The 20769-nt window shown below is 43.4% G+C and overlaps 1 protein-coding gene across 1 annotated transcript in view; it reads left to right on the forward strand.

Annotated features, from left to right (window-relative positions):
* fgd1 (FYVE, RhoGEF and PH domain containing 1) overlaps window positions 1–20769 on the forward strand; it is a gene marked incomplete at its 5' end in the record, with an annotated part of 178809 nt that overhangs the window by 129658 nt on the left and 28382 nt on the right. Inside the window, one exon of the mRNA XM_084186771.1 lies at window positions 15169–15307. Within this exon, the coding sequence (XP_084042897.1) occupies window positions 15169–15307 (139 nt within the window). The remainder of the gene's footprint in view (window positions 1–15168; window positions 15308–20769) is intronic.

The raw sequence follows: 20769 nt of genomic DNA on the forward strand, positions 1-20769 counted from the left end.
AGGTGTTTAGTCCCAGGATCCTTAGCTTAGTGATGAGCTTAGAGGGCACTATGGTGTTGAATGCTGAGCTGTAGTCAATGAATAGCATTCTCACGTAGGTGTTCCTCTTGTCCAGGTGGGAAAGGGCAGTGTGGAGTGCGATAGAGATTGCATCATCTAACCCTGGGTTAGGGGTTATGTTTATATAAAACCCTGGCCCTAACCCTAACCCTAGACCTAGCCCTAACCCTAGCCCTGGCCCTGGCCCTAACCCTAACCCTGGCTCCAGCAGCTCTTTCACACTCTCAGCTTCCTCAATGAAGAGTCCCAGCTGGCTGTGTGTCTGTCCTGGCTGTGTGTCTGTCCTGGCTGTGTGTCTGTCCTGGCTGTGTGTCTGTCCTGGCTGTGTGTCTGTCCTGGCTGTGTGTCTGTCCTGGCTGTGTGTCTGTTATGGAACAAGCATAGCTAGACATGTTCTCTCTCTTTCTTTCCCATAACACCTCCTACTCTTTTCTGTACAAACTCAAAGCCTAATGTCCTTGAGTATAATGTTGACTAAAGCCTAATGCCTTGAGTATAATGTTGACTAAAGCCTAATGCCTTGAGTATAATGTTGACTAAAGCCTAATGCCTTGAGTATAATGTTGACTAAAGCCTAATGCCTTGAGTATAATGTTGACTAAAGCCTAATGCCTTGAGTATAATGTTGACTAAAGCCTAATGCCTTGAGTATAATGTTGACTAAAGCCTAATGCCCTTGAGTATAATGTTGACTAAAGCCTAATGCCTTGAGTATAATGTTGACTAAAGCCTAATGCCTTGAGTATAATGTTGACTAAAGCCTAATGCCTTGTGTATAATGTTGACTAAAGCCTAATGTCCTTGAGTATAATGTTGACTAAAGCCTAATGTTGACTAAAGCCTAATGCCTTGAGTATAATGTTGACTAAAGCCTAATGCCTTGAGTATAATGTTGACTAAAGCCTAATGCCTTGAGTATAATGTTGACTAAAGCCTAATGCCTTGAGTATAATGTTGACTAAAGCCTAATGCCTTGAGTATAATGTTGACTAAAGCCTAATGCCTTGAGTATAATGTTGACTAAAGCCTAATGCCTTGAGTATAATGTTGACTAAAGCCTAATGCCTTGAGTATAATGTTGACTAAAGCCTAATGTCCTCTAGTATAATGTTGACTAAAGCCTAATGTCCTCTAGTATAATGTTGACTAAAGCCTAATGCCTTGAGTATAATGTTGACTAAAGCCTAATGCCTTGAGTATAATGTTGACTAAAGCCTAATGCCTTGAGTATAATGTTGACTAAAGCCTAATGCCTTGAGTATAATGTTGACTGAAGCCTAATGTCCTCTAGTATAATGTTGACTAAAGCCTAATGCCTTGAGTATAATGTTGACTAAAGCCTAATGCCTTGAGTATAATGTTGACTAAAGCCTAATGTCCTCTAGTATAATGTTGACTAAAGCCTAATGCCTTGAGTATAATGTTGACTAAAGCCTAATGTCCTTGAGTATAATGTTGACTAAAGCCTAATGCCTTGAGTATAATGTTGACTAAAGCCTAATGCCTTGAGTATAATGTTGACTAAAGCCTAATGCCTTGAGTATAATGTTGACTAAAGTCTAATGCCTTGAGTATAATGTTGACTAAAGCCTAATGCCTTGAGTATAATGTTGACTAAAGCCTAATGCCTTGAGTATAATGTTGACTAAAGCCTAATGTCCTTGAGTATAATGTTGACTAAAGCCTAATGCCTTGAGTATAATGTTGACTAAAGCCTAATGCCTTGAGTATAATGTTGACTAAAGCCTAATGTCCTCTAGTATAATGTTGACTAAAGCCTAATGCCTTGAGTATAATGTTGACTAAAGCCTAATGTCCTCTAGTATAATGTTGACTAAAGCCTAATGCCTTGAGTATAATGTTGACTAAAGCCTAATGCCTTGAGTATAATGTTGACTAAAGCCTAATATCCTCTAGTATAATGTTGACTAAAGCCTAATGTCCTTGAGTATAATGTTGACTAAAGCCTAATGCCTTGAGTATAATGTTGACTAAAGCCTAATGCCTTGAGTATAATGTTGACTAAAGCCGAATGTCCTTGAGTATAATGTTGACTAAAGCCTAATGCCTTGAGTATAATGTTGACTAAAGCCTAATGCCTTGAGTATAATGTTGACTAAAGTCTAATGTCCTTGAGTATAATGTTGACTAAAGCCTAATGTCCTCTAGTATAATGTTGACTAAAGCCTAATGCCTTGAGTATAATGTTGACTAAAGCCTAATGCCTTGAGTATAATGTTGACTAAAGCCTAATGCCTTGAGTATAATGTTGACTAAAGTCTAATGCCTTGAGTATAATGTTGACTAAAGCCTAATGCCTTGAGTATAATGTTGACTAAAGCCTAATGCCTTGTGTATAATGTTGACTAAAGCCTAATGTCCTTGAGTATAATGTTGACTAAAGCCTAATGTTGACTAAAGCCTAATGCCTTGAGTATAATGTTGACTAAAGCCTAATGCCTTGAGTATAATGTTGACTAAAGCCTAATGCCTTGAGTATAATGTTGACTAAAGCCTAATGCCTTGAGTATAATGTTGACTAAAGCCTAATGCCTTGAGTATAATGTTGACTAAAGCCTAATGCCTTGAGTATAATGTTGACTAAAGCCTAATGCCTTGAGTATAATGTTGACTAAAGCCTAATGCCTTGAGTATAATGTTGACTAAAGCCTAATGTCCTCTAGTATAATGTTGACTAAAGCCTAATGTCCTCTAGTATAATGTTGACTAAAGCCTAATGCCTTGAGTATAATGTTGACTAAAGCCTAATGCCTTGAGTATAATGTTGACTAAAGCCTAATGCCTTGAGTATAATGTTGACTAAAGCCTAATGCCTTGAGTATAATGTTGACTGAAGCCTAATGTCCTCTAGTATAATGTTGACTAAAGCCTAATGCCTTGAGTATAATGTTGACTAAAGCCTAATGCCTTGAGTATAATGTTGACTAAAGCCTAATGTCCTCTAGTATAATGTTGACTAAAGCCTAATGCCTTGAGTATAATGTTGACTAAAGCCTAATGTCCTTGAGTATAATGTTGACTAAAGCCTAATGCCTTGAGTATAATGTTGACTAAAGCCTAATGCCTTGAGTATAATGTTGACTAAAGCCTAATGCCTTGAGTATAATGTTGACTAAAGTCTAATGCCTTGAGTATAATGTTGACTAAAGCCTAATGCCTTGAGTATAATGTTGACTAAAGCCTAATGCCTTGAGTATAATGTTGACTAAAGCCTAATGTCCTTGAGTATAATGTTGACTAAAGCCTAATGCCTTGAGTATAATGTTGACTAAAGCCTAATGCCTTGAGTATAATGTTGACTAAAGCCTAATGTCCTCTAGTATAATGTTGACTAAAGCCTAATGCCTTGAGTATAATGTTGACTAAAGCCTAATGTCCTCTAGTATAATGTTGACTAAAGCCTAATGCCTTGAGTATAATGTTGACTAAAGCCTAATGCCTTGAGTATAATGTTGACTAAAGCCTAATATCCTCTAGTATAATGTTGACTAAAGCCTAATGTCCTTGAGTATAATGTTGACTAAAGCCTAATGCCTTGAGTATAATGTTGACTAAAGCCTAATGCCTTGAGTATAATGTTGACTAAAGCCGAATGTCCTTGAGTATAATGTTGACTAAAGCCTAATGCCTTGAGTATAATGTTGACTAAAGCCTAATGCCTTGAGTATAATGTTGACTAAAGTCTAATGTCCTTGAGTATAATGTTGACTAAAGCCTAATGTCCTCTAGTATAATGTTGACTAAAGCCTAATGCCTTGAGTATAATGTTGACTAAAGCCTAATGCCTTGAGTATAATGTTGACTAAAGCCTAATGCCTTGAGTATAATGTTGACTAAAGTCTAATGCCTTGAGTATAATGTTGACTAAAGCCTAATGCCTTGAGTATAATGTTGACTAAAGTCTAATGTCCTTGAGTATAATGTTGACTAAAGCCTAATGTCCTCTAGTATAATGTTGACTAAAGCCTAATGCCTTGAGTATAATGTTGACTAAAGCCGAATGTCCTTGAGTATAATGTTGACTAAAGCCTAATGCCTTGAGTATAATGTTGACTAAAGCCTAATGCCTTGAGTATAATGTTGACTAAAGCCTAATGCCTTGAGTATAATGTTGACTAAAGTCTAATGCCTTGAGTATAATGTTGACTAAAGCCTAATGCCTTGAGTATAATGTTGACTAAAGTCTAATGCCTTGAGTATAATGTTGACTAAAGCATAATGCCTTGAGTATAATGTTGACTAAAGCCTAATGTCCTTGAGTATAATGTTGACTAAAGCCTAATGTCCTCTAGTATAATGTTGACTAAAGCCTAATGCCTTGAGTATAATGTTGACTAAAGCCTAATGCCTTGAGTATAATGTTTACTAAAGCCTAATAACTTGAGTATAATGTTGACTAAAGCCTAATGCCTTGAGTATAATGTTGACTAAAGCCTAATGTCCTCTAGTATAATGTTGACTAAAGCCTAATGCCTTGAGTATAATGTTGACTAAAGCCTAATGTCCTTGAGTATAATGTTGACTAAAGCCGAATGTCCTTGAGTATAATGTTGACTAAAGCCTAATATCCTCTAGTATAATGTTGACTAAAGCCTAATGCCTTGAGTATAATGTTGACTAAAGCCTAATGTCCTTGAGTATAATGTTGACTAAAGCCTAATGTCTTGAGTATAATGTTGACTAAAGCCTAATGTCCTTGAGTATAATGTTGACTAAAGCCTAATGTCTTGAGTATAATGTTGACTAAAGCCTAATGTCCTTGAGTATAATGTTGACTAAAGCCTAATATCCTCTAGTATAATGTTGACTAAAGCCTAATGCCTTGAGTATAATGTTGACTAAAGCCTAATGCCTTGAGTATAATGTTGACTAAAGCCTAATGCCTTGAGTATAATGTTGACTAAAGACTAATGCCTTGAGTATAATGTTGACTAAAGCCTAATGCCTTGAGTATAATGTTGACTAAAGCCTAATGTCCTTGAGTATAATGTTGACTAAAGCCTAATGTCCTTGAGTATAGTGTTGACTAAAGCCTAATGCCTTGAGTATAATGTTGACTAAAGCCTAATGTCCTCTAGTATAATGTTGACTGAAGCCGAATGTCCTCTAGTATAATGTTGACTGAAGCCGAATGTCCTTGAGTATAATGTTGACTAAAGCCTAATGCCTTGAGTATAATGTTGACTAAAGCCTAATGTCCTTGAGTATAATGTTGACTAAAGCCTAATGCCTTGAGTATAATGTTGACTAAAGCCTAATGCCTTGAGTATAATGTTGACTAAAGCCTAATGCCTTGAGTATAATGTTGACTAAAGCCTAATGCCTTGAGTATAATGTTGACTAAAGCCTAATGCCTTGAGTATAATGTTGACTAAAGCCTAATGCCTTGAGTATAATGTTGACTAAAGCCTAATGCCTTGAGTATAATGTTGACTAAAGCCTAATGTCCTCTAGTATAATGTTGACTGAAGCCGAATGTCCTCTAGTATAATGTTGACTGAAGCCGAATGTCCTTGAGTATAATGTTGACTAAAGCCTAATGCCTTGAGTATAATGTTGACTAAAGCCTAATGTCCTTGAGTATAATGTTGACTAAAGCCTAATGCCTTGAGTATAATGTTGACTAAAGCCTAATGCCTTGAGTATAATGTTGACTAAAGCCTAATGCCTTGAGTATAATGTTGACTAAAGCCTAATGCCTTGAGTATAATGTTGACTAAAGCCTAATGTCCTTGAGTATAATGTTGACTAAAGCCTAATGCCTTGAGTATAATGTTGACTAAAGCCTAATGCCTTGAGTATAATGTTGACTAAAGCCTAATGCCTTGAGTATAATGTTGACTAAAGCCTAATGCCTTGAGTATAATGTTGACTAAAGCCTAATGCCTTGAGTATAATGTTGACTAAAGCCTAATGCCTTGAGTATAATGTTGACTAAAGCCTAATGCCTTGAGTATAATGTTGACTAAAGCCTAATGTCCTCTAGTATAATGTTGACTGAAGCCGAATGTCCTCTAGTATAATGTTGACTGAAGCCGAATGTCCTTGAGTATAATGTTGACTAAAGCCTAATGCCTTGAGTATAATGTTGACTAAAGCCTAATGTCCTTGAGTATAATGTTGACTAAAGCCTAATGCCTTGAGTATAATGTTGACTAAAGTCTAATGCCTTGAGTATAATGTTGACTAAAGCCTAATGCCTTGAGTATAATGTTGACTAAAGCCTAATGCCTTGAGTATAATGTTGACTAAAGCCTAATGCCTTGAGTATAATGTTGACTAAAGCCTAATGCCTTGAGTATAATGTTGACTAAAGCCTAATGCCTTGAGTATAATGTTGACTAAAGCCTAATGCCTTGAGTATAATGTTGACTAAAGCCTAATGTCCTGTATGTATCCAGATCATTGTTGCAGTATTGGGATGTGTTGAGTGAATTGAGCAGATGTACTGTGTCATGAAACGTGGCTGAAATATGTTTATGCTCATGTCAACGGGATATATGCTTTTTCCCCTGGCAGTGGAAATACCATGAACAGATCAATAGGATCATATGGAGACGTATCAAGCTATTTGTGTCATCTCCAGGGGGTTAGAGATGGGTCACTCAGGATCTGGCAGCCTGGCGCTCCTGCTGTTAAAATCATGTCCTTACACATGTTCATTGCATGTGTGATGAAGCGGAATGCACACATCCACTGTTAGGTTTGAACCCCTAGTGAGTGTGAGCGTTCATTGTAGTGTAATGTGTAGCTCAGTTGGTAGATCATGGCGCTTGTAACGCCAGGGTTGTGGGTTCGATTCCCACGGGGGGGGCCAGTATGAAAATGTATGCACTCACTAACGGTAAGTCGCTCTGGATAAGAGCGTCTGCTAAATGACTAAAATGTAAAATGTGTAAGGAATATGAATATCGGTCTTTCTGAATTGATAAAATGATACATGAGGTTCTATAATATTTTCCCTGATATGAGTGGTAGCTACAGTGAGGGAAAAAAGTATTTGATCCCCTGCTGATTTTGAATAACAGAATAACAACAAAAAAATCCAGAAGAACGCATGCATAAAATGTTATAAATTGATTAGCATTTTAATGAGGGAAATAAGTATTTGACCCCCTCTCAATCAGAAAGCTGTTTCACAGCTCGTTACCTGTCTTTTATACAGAAAACGAGCTGAAATTAGGAGCACACTCTTAAAGGGAGTGCTCCTAATCTCAGTTTGTTACCTGTATAAAAGACATCTGTCCACAGAAGCAATCAATCAATCAGATTCCAAACTCTCCACCATGGCCAAGACCAAAGAGCTCTCCAAGGATGTCAGGGACAAGATTGTAGACCTACACAAGGCTGGAATGGGCTACAAGACCATCGCCAAGCAGCTTGGTGAGAAGGTGACAACAGTTGGTGCAATTATTCGCAAATGGAAGAAACACAAAATAACTGTCAATCTCCCTCGGCCTTGGGCTCCATGCAAGATCTCACCTCGTGGAGTTGCAATGATCATGAGAACGGTGAGGAATCAGCCCAGAACTACACGGGATGATCTTGTCAATGATCTCAAGGCAGCTGGGAACATAGTCACCAAGAAAACAATTGGTAACACACTACGCCGTGAAGGACTGAAATTCTGCAGCGCCCGCAAGGTCCCCCTGCACAAGAAAGCACAAATACAGGGCCGTCTGAAGTTTGCCAATGAACATCTGAATGATTCAGAGGAGAACTGGGTGAAAGTCTTGTGGTCAGATGAGACCAAAATAGAGCTCTTTGGCATCAACTCAACTCGCCGTGTTTGGAAGAGGAGGAATGCTGCCTATGACCCCAAGAACACCATCCCCACTGTCAAACATGGAGGTGGAAACATTATGCTTTGGGGGTGTTTTTCTGCTAAGGGGACAGGACAACTTCACCGCATCAAAGGGACGATGGACGGGGCCATGTACCGTCAAATCTTGGGTGAGAACCTCCTTCCCTCAGCCAGGGCATTGAAAATGGGTCGTGGATGGGTATTCCAGCATGACAATGACCCAAAACACATGGCCAAGGCAACAAAGGAGTGGCTCAAGAAGAAGCACATTAAGGTCCTGGAGTGGCCTAGCCAGTCTCCAGACATTAATCCCATAGAAAATCTGTGGAGGGAGCTGAAGGTTCGAGTTGCCAAACGTCAGCCTCGAAACCTTAATGACTTGGAGAAGATCTGCAAAGAGGAGTGGAACAAAATCAAAATTTGCCACCAAGTACTAAGTCATGTTTTGCAGAGGGGGTCAAATACTTATTTCCCTCATTAAAATGCAAATCAATTTATAACATTATTGATATGCGTTTTTCTGGATTTTACATTTACATTTACATTTTAGTCATTTAGCAGACGCTCTTATCCAGAGCGACTTACAGGAGCAATTAGGGTTAAGTGCCTTGCTCAAGGGCACATTAACGTCATTTAGCAGACGCTCTTAGCCAGAGCGACTCACAAATTGGTGCGTTCACCCTATAGCCAGTGGGATAACCACTTTACAATTGGGGGGGGGGGTTAGAAGGAATACTTTATCCTATCCCAGGTATTCCTTAAAGAGGTGGGGTTTCAAATGTCTCCGGAAGGTGGTGAGTGACTCCGCTGTCCTGGCGTCGTGAGGGAGCTTGTTCCACCATTGGGGTGCCAGAGCAGCGAACAGTTTTGACTGGGCTGAGCGGGAGCTATGCTTCCGCAGAGGAAGGGGAGCCAGCAGGCCAGAGGTGGATGAACGCAATGCCCTCGTTTGGGTGTAGGGACTGATCAGAGCCTGAAGGTACAGAGGTGCCGTTCCCCTCACTGCTCCATAGGCAAGCACCATGGTCTTGTAGCGGATGCGAGCTTCAACTGGAAGCCAGTGGAGTGTGCGGAGGAGGGGGGTGACGTGAGAGAACTTGGGAAGGTTGAACACCAGACGGGCTGCGGCATTCTGGATGAGTTGTAGGGGTTTAATGGCACAGGCAGGGAGGCCAGCCAACAGCGAGTTGCAGTAGTCCAGACGGGAGATGACAAGTGCCTGGATTAGGACCTGTGCCGCTTCCTGTGTAAGGCAGGGTCGTACTCTCCGAATGTTGTAGAGCATGAACCTGCAGGAGCGGGTCACCGCCTTGATGTTGGCGGAGAACGACAGGGTGTTGTCCAGGGTCACGCCTAGGCTCTTCGCACTCTGGGAGGAGGACACAGCGGAGTTGTCAACCGTGATGGCGAGATCATGGAACGGGCAGTCCTTCCCCGGGAGGAAGAGCAGCTCCGTCTTGCCAGGGTTCAGCTTGAGGTGGTGATCCGTCATCCATACTGATATGTCTGCCAGACATGCAGAGATGCGATTCACCACCTGGTTATCAGAAGGGGGAAAGGAGAAGATTAGTTGTGTATCGTCAGCGTAGCAATGATAGGAAAGGCCATGTGAGGATATGACAGAGCCAAGTGACTTGGTGTATAGGGAGAAAAGGAGAGGGCCTAGAACTGAGCCCTGGGGGACACCAGTGGTGAGAGCACGTGGTGCGGAGACAGCTTCTCGCCACGCCACTTGGTAGGAGCGACCGGTCAGGTAGGACGCAATCCAGGAGTGAGCCGCGCCGGAGATGCCCAGCTCGGAGAGGGTGGAGAGGAGGATCTGATGGTTCACAGTATCAAAGGCAGCAGACAGGTCTAGAAGGACAAGAGCAGAGGAGAGCGAGTTAGCTTTAGCAGTGCGGAGAGTCTCCGTGACACAGAGAAGAGCAGTCTCAGTTGAATGACCAGTCCTGAAACCTGATTGGTTTGGATCAAGAAGGTCATTCTGAGAGAGATAGCAAGAGAGTTGGCTAAAGACGGCACGCTCAATAGTTTTGGAAAGAAAAGAAAGAAGGGATACTGGTCTGTAGTTGTTGACATCAGTGGGGTCGAGTGTTGGTTTTTTGAGAAGGGGAGCAACTCTCGCTCTCTTGAAGACGGATGGGACATGGCCAGCGGTCAGGGATGAGTTGATCAGCGAGGTGAGGTAGGGGAGAAGGTCACCGGAGATGGTCTGGAGAAGGGAGGAGGGGATGGGGTCAAGCGGGCAGGTTGTTGGGCGGCCTGCAGTCACAAGTCGCAGGATTTTATCTGGAGAGAGAGGGGAGAAAGAAGTCAAAGCATAGGGTAGGGCAGTGTGAGCAGGACCAGCAGTGTCATTAGACTTAACAAACGAGGATCGGATGTCGTCAACCTTCTTTTCAAAGTGGTTGACGAAGTCATCCACAGAGAGGGAGGGGGGAGGGGGGAGGAGGATTCAGCAGGGAGGAGAATGTGGCAAAGAGCTTCCTAGGGTTAGAGGCAGATGCTTGGAATTTAGAGTGGTAGAAGGTGGCCTTAGCAGCAGAAACAGATGAAGAAAATGTAGAGAGGAGGGAGTGAAAAGATGCCAGGTCGGCAGGGAGTTTAGTTTTCTTCCATTTCCGCTCCGCTGCCCGGAGCTCTGTTCTGTGAGCTCGCAATGAGTCATCAAGCCACGGAGCTGGAGGGGAAGACCGAGCCGGCCGGGAGGATAGGGGACACAGAGAGTCAAAGGATGCAGAAAGGGAGGAGAGGAGGGTTGAGGAGGCAGAATCAGGAGATTGGAGGGAGAAGGATTGAGCAGAGGGAAGAGATGATAGGATGGAAGAGGAGAGAGTAGTGGGAGAGAGAGAGCGAAGGTTGCGGCGGCGCATTACCATCTGTGTAGGGGCAGAGTGAGTAGTGTGGGAGGAGAGCGAGAGAGAAAAGGAAACAAAGTAGTGGTCGGAGACATGGAGGGGAGTTGCAGTGAGATTAGTAGAGGAGCAGCATCTAGTGAAGATGAGGTCAAGCGTATTGCCTGCCTTGTGAGTAGGGGGGGACGGTGAGAGGGTGAGGTCAAAAGAGGAGAGGAGTGGAAAGAAGGAGGCAGAGAGAAATGAGTCAAATGTGGACATAGGGAGGTTGAAATCCCCCAAAACTGTGAGGGGTGAGCCATCCTCAGGGAAGGAACTTATCAAGGCGTCAAGCTCATTGATGAACTCTCCAAGGGAACCTGGAGGGCGATAGATGACAAGGATATTAAGCTTAAATGGGCTAGTGACTGTGACAGCATGGAATTCAAATGAGGAGATAGACAGATGGGTTAGGGGAAAAATTGAGAATGTCCACTTGGGAGAGATGAGGATTCCTGTGCCACCACCCCTCTGACCAGATGCTCTCGGGGTATGCGAGAACACATGGTCAGACGAGGAGAGAGCAGTAGGAGTAGCAGTGTTTTCAGTGGTGATCCATGTTTCCGTCAGCGCCAGGAAGTCGAGGGACTGGAGGTTGGCATAGGCTGGGATGAAGTCAGCTTTGTTGGCAGCAGAACGGCAGTTCCAGAGGCTGCCTGCGACCTGGAACTCCACGTGGGTGGTGCGTGCAGGGACCACCAGGTTAGAGAGGCAGCAGCCACGCGGTGTGGTGCGTTTGTGTAGCCTGTGCAGAGAGGAGAGAACAGGGATAGGCAGAGGCATAGTTGACAGGCTGTAGCAAATGGCTACAAAAATGCAGAGGAGATCGGAATGAAATGAGTTAAGCATCTGGGAGAGGAGAGAGCAGGGCCTCCCTCACCAAAAACTTCTACCTCAGAAACTAAAATTGTTTCACTGAACCACCCGAACAAAAACTCTCCCAACTTCCACCTTTAGAAATCAGAATTGTTGTGAACCACAGCGGTTCAATGTTTAAAGGAATAGACTCAACCCACTTTGTTCAGCTAGCTAACTATGACACCATAGCTAACTAGCAAGCTAGCATCCAATAACAATAACACACCGTTTAGCACCAACACTTGGTCACAACAAACCACCAATAGTGTGATAACACACTAAACAGATCATTCGTGTCTGTGTCAAGTTCCTTTCATGACGCAGCAATGATTAGACGTTGGCTAGCTAGGACAAGTATATTGTAGTTAGCTACTACAGTACAGTCAGCTGGTCGTGTTGGGTAGCTAGCAATAGCCACTGTGTTGACTTTGTTTGAAGAACGGCTAGCTAGCTAGCTTCGTGCTACACCCGGCACACAATGGCTACTGTGTTGACTCTGACTCTGTTCGAAAAACAGCTAGTTAGCTCGCTTCGTGCTACAGCCGGCACGGCCGAAGACACTGCCAAGACACAGTAACTACCCACAACAACCCACGATGCCTAGCTATGACGCCGTAGCCAACTAGCAAGCTAGCATCCATTAACACACAATTTAGCACCAATACTTGGTTACAACAAACTGCCAAGAGTGTGTTAGCACACTAAACAGATAATTCATGTCCGTGTCTAGTTCCTTTCATAACGCATAACGCAGCAAAAAATTAAACGTTGGCTAGCAGCACATTAACATAGGAAACAGCTCTCCAGCGTTGCTAATCATTACCAGTAGCTACCCGCTAGCTAGCTAGCCTCGTGCTTCGATACTAACCTACAATTACCTACGGAAACCTACAATAACAACAATACTAACCTATAATAAATACAATACCTAACTACAGCTAACTACCTACCTACGATCTAATACATGGTTAAGCTTTACTCAACACCATATGAGAAGCTTACCTCCTGCTTACCTCCAGCTAGAGAAAAACACGACCTCTCCCGACCTCTCCCGAACTAACCGAACACTACATCAGTGATTTTTTTGTTGTTATTCTGTATCTCACTGTTCAAATAAACCTACCATTACAATTATAGACTGATCATGTCTTTGTCAGTGGGCAAACGTACAAAATCAGCAGGGGATCAAATACTTTTTTCCCTCACTGTAGGTGTTGGGACTGGGACCTATTCAGGTTAATATGAGTGGGAGCTCAGGGTGTTGGGACTGGGACCTATTCAGGTTAATATGATAGCTCAGGGTGTTGGGACTGGGACCTATTCAGGTTAATATGAGTGGTAGCTCAGGGTATTGGGACTGGGACCTATTCAGGTTAATATGAGTGGGAGCTCAGGGTGTTGGGACTGGGACCTATTCAGGTTAATATGAGTGGGAGCTCAGGGTGTTGGGACTGGGACCTATTCAGGTTAATATGAGTGGTAGCTCAGGGTATTGGGACTGGGACCTATTCAGGTTAATATGAGTGGGAGCTCAGGGTGTTGGGACTGGGACCTATTCAGGTTAATATGAGTGGTAGCTCAGGGTGTTGGGACTGGGACCTATTCAGGTTAATATGAGTGGTAGCTCAGGGTGTTAGAAAGAGCAACCAGTAGAATACTAATGTCCTAGTAGACAGAGGATTGCTCCTACTTCAAACACCCTGCTCAGAGCTCACTGTTACTGAATACTAACATGACCACAGACCTGATCAATCAGATAAGAACCACCAGCAGCTATGTACTATTGCCCTGCTGTCTGTCGGAGGTTGTGGCTCCCCATAGAAATAGATGCTGATATGTAGTCTATGGAGGCTCCTCTTTAATGTGGGACTCCTCAGGATGTATTGTGGAAACCTACAATGTGAAAGTATTCCGACCCCTTGACTTTTTCCACATTTTGTTAGGTTAAAGCCTTGCTCTAAAATGGATTCAATTGTACTTTTTTCCGCTCATCAATCTACACACAATACCCCATAATGACAAAGCAAAAACAGGTTTACATTTTTCTTTGCATAATAAAATACAAATAATGAAATATCACATTTAAATAAATACTCAGTACTTTGTTGAAGCACCTTTGGCAGCGATTACAGCCTCGAGTCTTCTTGGGTGTGACGCTACAAGCTTGGCACACCTGTATTTGGGGAGTTTCTCCCATTCTTCTGTGCAGATCCTCTCAAGCTCTGTCAGGTTGGATGGGGAGCGTTGCTGCACAGCTATTTTCAGGTCTCTCCAGAGATGTTTGATCGGGTTCAAGTCCGGGGTCTGGCTGGGCCACTCAAGGACAGTCAGAGACTTGTCCCGAAGCCACTCCTGCGTTGTCTTGGCTGTGTGCTTAGGATCGTTGTCCTGTTGGACGGTGAACCTTCACCCCAGTCTGAGGACCTGAGTGCTCTGGAGCAGGTTTTCATCAAAGATGTCTCTGTACTTTGCTCCATTCATCTTTCCCTCGATCCTGACTAGTCTCCCTGTCCCTGTCGCTGAAAAAACATCCCCAAAGCATGATGCTGCCACCACCATGCTTCACCGTAGGGATGGTGCCAGGTTTCCTCCAGACGTGACGCTTGGCATTCAGGCCAAAGAGTTCAATCTTGGTTTCATCAGACCAGAGAATCTTGTTTCTCATGGTCTGAGTCCTTTAGGTGCCTTTTGGCAAACTCCAAGCGGGCTGTCATGTGCCTTTTACTGAGGAGTGGCTTCCGTCTGGCCACTCTACCATAAAGGCCTGATTGGTGGAGTGCTGCAGAGATGGTTGTCCTTCTGTAAGGTTCTCCCATCTCCACAGAGGAACTCTGGAGCTCTGTCAGAGTGACCATCGGGTTCTTGGTCACCTCCCTGACCAAAGCCCTTCTCCCCTTCTTAATTGAATCCATTTTAGAATGAGGCTGTAACGTAACAAAATGTGGAGAAAGTCAAGGGGTCTGAATACTTTCTGAATGCACTGTATATCATTTTTTTGTTCAGAAAACTTGGGGGGCTAAATGAAACCGCGGGCCGCCAGTTGGGGAACCCTGGTGTAGATGAAGGGGAGGAGACAGGTTAAAGAAGGATGGTTATACCTTGAGACTATTGAGACATGGGTTGTGTATGTGTGCCATTCAGAGGGTGAGTGGGCAAGACAAAATATTGAAGTGCCTTTGAACGGGGTACGGTAGTAGGTGGCAGACACACTGTTTTTTCACGCTCAACAGTTTCCCGTGTGTATCAACAATGGTCCACCACCCAAAGGACATCCAGCCAACTTGACACAACTGTGGGAAGCATTGGAGTCAACATGGGCCAGCATCCCTGTGGAACGCTTTCGACACCTTGTAGAGTCCATGCCCCCCGACGAATTGAGGCTGTCTGAGGGCAAAAAAGGGTGCAACTCAACATTAGGAAGGTGTCCTTAATGTTTTGTCCACTCAGTGTAGATATTCTCTCTGTCCGCTCTGTGTTTATGTAGGGTGTGGGTGTTTATCTCTCATATCTTGGTGTGTGTGTGTCCCTCAGAGAGAGGATCGCTGTGGTAACCTGACCTTACAGCACCACATGTTGGAGCCGGTTCAGAGGATCCCTCGCTACGAGCTGCTGCTGAAAGATTACCTGCACCGCCTACCTGACGACCACGATGACTTTAAAGACGCACAGAGTGAGTGTGTGAGCCCATCCCGGCCCTGCGTCGCGCACCGCTACACACACACACACACACACACACACACACACACACCCTTCACATCGCACACACACCCTTCACATCGCACACATTAAGGGCTTTGACTATTTTGAAGTAGTCAACTGGTTGGGACCTGAATTAATGAAGATCCAGGTCAACAGAAAGGGTCCTAAACAAACTTTCCATAACTCCAGGTGGCATTAAATCACCAACCGGGGCGTTATACTTGTTCAAACAACACCCTCCAGGTGGCAGTAAATCACCAACCGGGGCGTTATACTTGTTCAAACAACACCCTCCAGGTGGCATTAAATCACCAACCGGGGCAGCAGGTAGCTTAGTGGTTAAGAGCGCTGTGCCAGCAACCGAAATGTTATACCTGTTCAAACAACACCCTCCAGGTGGCAGTATGCACCCTTTTCAGTTTGTTTACAGACTCATAGAAGTAGTAGAAGAAGAAATGAACCACTTTAAAATAGAGAAAGCCCTCAATGGTGCTGCCAAATGCTGTCACAGAAGCCATTATGTCACAGATGCAAGACTGGCCTGTCATGCCAAATAGTGTCCCCCCCCTGCATCACAACGCTATGATGACCTAATGCGTCTAATTTTGGAGCCTGAATTAATAATAATATGCCATTTAGCAGATGCTTTTATCCAAAGTGACTTACAGTCATGTGTGCATACATTTTTGTGTATGGGTGGTCCTGGGGATCGAACCCACTACCTTGGCGTTACAAGCGCCGTGCTCTACCAGCTGAGCTACAGAGGACCATACATAGCGGGGATGAAAATAATTACATTATATTCATCCCCACTATGTAAACAAAGCTGATTTCCGCGACAATTTCACTGTTTAAATGAGATTTTTTTAGCTAATAAGATTTTAAAAAACTACTTCAAACTACAGTACTTTTGGGTACCTTGCGATATGTAACTTTTTGAGCGACCTGACCGAATTCACATAGAAATGTGTTATAGATCTGTCATTCTCATTGAAAGGCAAGTCTAAGAAGCGGTAGATCTGTTCTATGTGCTTCCTGTTCTTTAAGTTTCGTTTTTTGCGTCTTTTACATTCGGTTTTGTACAGCAGCTTCAAACTGCTGAAAATACAATATGTTTGGTTATTGAAAATATATTTTACAGCAGTTTAGATTGTACAATGATTCTCTACACTATGCATTGCTTGTTTTGTCACATAAGACCCATGGGCGGTGCACAATTGGTCCAGCGTCGTCCAAGGTAGGGGAGGGTTTGGCCGGCAGGGATGTGGGTTCGTTTCCCACGGGGGGCCAGTATAAAAAAATATCAAAAAAAATACATGTATGCATTCACTAACTGTAAGTCGCTCTGGATAAGAGCGTCTGCTAAAATTACTAAAATGTAAATGTTAATGTATAAACAAAAATTATTCGAATTTTAGCAACCAGGAAATGGCGGAGCAATTTCTGCATATTGCACCTTTTAACATTTCAACAACATGAAATCCATGTCTTAAACGTTGCAGAAATAGCAAAGAAGACGTGTAATCTGCTTGACACATTAATGTTACTTACCTTACAGATCAGAAAGTCAGCTAATTTCCACTCCATTCATATGCAAATCCATTTGATATATACACTGGCTTGTCTGGCTGCCATGTTTTTATTTTGAGCATCCCCTCCTCATGTCTTGTCTTCACTGAAAAAGTATTATTTCAGTAGTTCTCTATTATGATTTTGTAAAAATCTATCTCCCATAGCTCATTAGCACACCCTTGTGGTTGAAATATATATGTACCTACTGTAGGTTCAAGGATACAACAATGAATAATGTTGAACTAACAAATACCGTCAAGGGATACGTTACAATTTACAACAATGAACACCTTGTGAAACAGATGTGAAAACCAACCTGGCAATATTTAAGATTATTGTGGTACAGGTGTGTCATTAATTAATTTTTTTTGTACACTCACATGGTAATCATAGACTGAAATACTGAATTCTGGTGTGTGTAATAGAGAGGAGGGGGTCGCTGTGTGGGTGGGAGGTTCTGCCTGTCACTTGTTCTCAACAGGCAGCCAGTCTCGGAAGGAGGCCTCGGAGAGGGAGACTGGGAAGTCCAGGCACTGCTGCTCTCTTTGTTCTGAGTGTTTTTGCAGTGCTAGTGTTTTTAGTTCATCTGTGTATCTCACATATTATGTGCACAGTATGAGAGAGCAAGAAAACGTTCTTATCAGATAATGACAACATGACGGTAACAGTAGCTCTAGATGATGTAATGAAACGTTGGAGAGGGAGGTTGGTAACGGAGGACATCAGGTGGATCCACGTCTGGGTGTTGGGCCGAACCCCAAGGTCCTGGAGAACAGGAGCAGAGTTAAAGGGAGCAGGTCTGGGTGTTGGGCAGAACCCCTAGGTCCTGGAGAACAGGAGCAGAGCTAAAGGGAGCAGGTCTGGGTGTTGGGCAGAACCCCTGGGTCCTGGAGAACAGGAGCAGAGCTAAAGGGAACAGGTCTGGGTGTTGGGCAGAACCCCAAGGTCCTGGAGAACAGGAGCAGAGTTAAAGGGAACAGGTCTGGGTGTTGGGCAGAACCCCAAGGTCCTGGAGAACAGGAGCAGAGTTAAAGGGAGCAGGTCTGGGTGTTGGGCAGAACCCCTAGGTCCTGGAAAACAGGAGCAGAGCTAAAGGGAACAGGGGAGGAGACAGAGACGGAAACAAGCAAACACACAGGTTACAGGTAGATCACGTATGTAAAAATACAGTTATTGAATGATTTAATTTAAATAAAATGTTTGATCAGAAATGCAAAAATGTTAATGTCAGACAGAAAAAAAAAGGATACCTGTCTGTAATTTATGACATCAGTGGGGTTGATGAGGGTGGTGAGGGATGGAAGGAGGTGTCCAGAGATGGAGAAGGGCACTGGAAGTTACTTAATGTTCAATAACATGGGCCTGGTTTAGCTGGAAGTACACTTAATGTTCAATAACATGGGCCTGGTTTAGCTGGAAGTTACTTAATGTTCAATAACATGGGCCTGGTTTAGCTGGAAGTGACTTAATGTTCAATAACATGGGCCTGGTTTAGTTGGAAGTTATATTTCGCTGCACCCGCAATAACATCTGCTAAATATGTGGCCAAGACAAGTGTATTTTTTAAAATTATTTCCTACGCAGTTTAATTAAGGCCCTATCTATCTTTTCAGTGTTTGAGCCGATGGGGCTTGGATAGGTGTATCATTATGGTGATGACTCAACCCTGCTGTGTAATTGGCTCCGGGACACTTCTGCCATATTACTACTTACACAAATCTAGAACCTCTAGATATGCAAACACCAACTAGAAACCAATGTCCAGTTCCAAACCAACCCTGGCCTAAAGTTGGATTTGGAATTGGGCACAAAATATTAATGGCTATGGAGAAGGGTATTCAGTGGCAACAGAAATTGTATTTGAATTCCATAATTTTGAATATCTATTAGGATATTGAATTTGAATTTCATATTTTTCAATTTGTAATGCACAAATTGAATCATTGAATTCATAAACATAACTTGTTTCATGAATTGAAACTGAATTTAGTGAATATTACATTCAATTTTCTAATTCAATGTTATATATTTATATATTCAGTTTCAATATGGTAGATATTGCATTCGTTGTCTTTGTATCAAGTTTACAAACTATAATTTAAAGTTTATCAAAGTTTCATATATTCAACTTCTCAGATGCATTCAAATTCAGTTCTGTAAATTCAGATTCAAAACCAGAGACAACATCCTGGTACTTTGCCACCTCACTCCCTTCTAACGTGGCCTGTGATCATCATAGAGGGGAACAGAAGACACATCCATATTACGGAGAGTCTCAGCTTTCAGCAATGGGGTCATAATAGCTTATAGCCAAACGGTTCAAATGCTAGATCCAAATTCATAGGAAGAAAATAAAGGAAACATGCCACGTTGGCTTCTGAAATAGCCAGAAGCTTCTGTTTACCACAGTGAGCGTTTAATTCCATCTGTTCTCCTCTACTTTTCCTGGCTTTTCTTGGCTGGCAAAGTAGTAGTACTAGGATGTTGACCACATTAGAAGCTAAATGACTTATATGCATTCTTCGAGGCAAGCAACACTGAAGCATGCATGAGAGCACCAGCTGTTCCGGACGACTGTGTGATCATGCTCGCCGTAGCCGATGTGAGTAAGACCTTTAAACAGGTCAACATTCACAAGGCCGCAGGGCCAGACGGATTACCAGGACGTGTACTCAGAGCATGCGCTGACCAACTGGCAAGTGTATTCACTGACATTTACAACCTGTCCCTGAACAAGTCTGTAATATCTACATGTTTCAAGCAGACCACCATAGTCCCTGTGCCCAAGAACACCAACGTAACCTGCCTAAATGACTACCGACCCTTAGCACTCACGTCTGTAGCCATGAAGGGCTTTGAAAGGCTGGTCATGGCTCACATCAACACCATCATCCCAGAAACCCTAGACCCACTTCAATTCACATACCACCCCAACAGATCCACAGACGATGTAATCTCTATTGCACTCCACACTGCCCTTTCCCACCTGGACAAAAGGAACACCTACGTGAGAATGCTGTTAATTGACTACAGCTCAGTGTTCAACACCATTGTGCCCTCAAAGCTCACCACTAAGCTAAGGACCCTGGGACTAAACACCTCCCTCTGCAACTGGATCCTTGACTTCCTGACGGGCCTATAGGGAGGAGGTCAGAGACCTGGCAGTGTGGTGCCAGAACAACAACCTCTCCCTCAACGTGATCAAGACAAAGGAGATGATCGTGGTCTACAGGAAAAGGAGGGCCGAGCACACCCCTATTCTCATCAACGGGGCTTTAGTGGAGCAGGTCGAGAGCTTCAAGTTCCTTGGTGGCTACATCACCAACACACTATCATGGTCCAAACACACCAAGACAGTCGTGAAGAGGGCACAACAAAGCCTATTCCCCCTCAGGAGACTGAAAAGATTTGGCATGGGTCCTCAGATCCTCAAAAAGTTCTACAGCTGCACCATCGAGAGCATCCTGACTGGTTGCATCACCGCCTGGTATGGCAACTGCTCGGCATCCGACCACAAGGCGCTACAGAGGGTAGTGCATATGGCCCAGTACATCACCGGGGCCAAGCTTCCTGCCATCCAGGACCTATATACCAGGCGGTGTCAGAGGAAGGCCCTAAAAATTCCAGCTACGCTAGTCATAGACTGTTCTCTCTGCTAACGCATGGTAAGCGGTACCGGAGCGCCAAGTCTAGGTCCAAGAGGCTCCTTAACAGCTTCTACCCCCAAGCCATAAGACTCCTGAACATCTAATCATGGCTACCCAGACTATTCGCATTGACCCCCCCACCCCCCCCCCCCGCCTTTATTTACGCTGCTGCTACTCACTGTTTATTATCTTTGCATAGTCACTTCACCCCTAT

The sequence above is a fragment of the Coregonus lavaretus genome (assembly GCF_964263955.1).
Source record: "Coregonus lavaretus genome assembly, chromosome: 22".
NCBI classification, from domain to species: Eukaryota; Metazoa; Chordata; class Actinopteri; order Salmoniformes; family Salmonidae; genus Coregonus; species Coregonus lavaretus.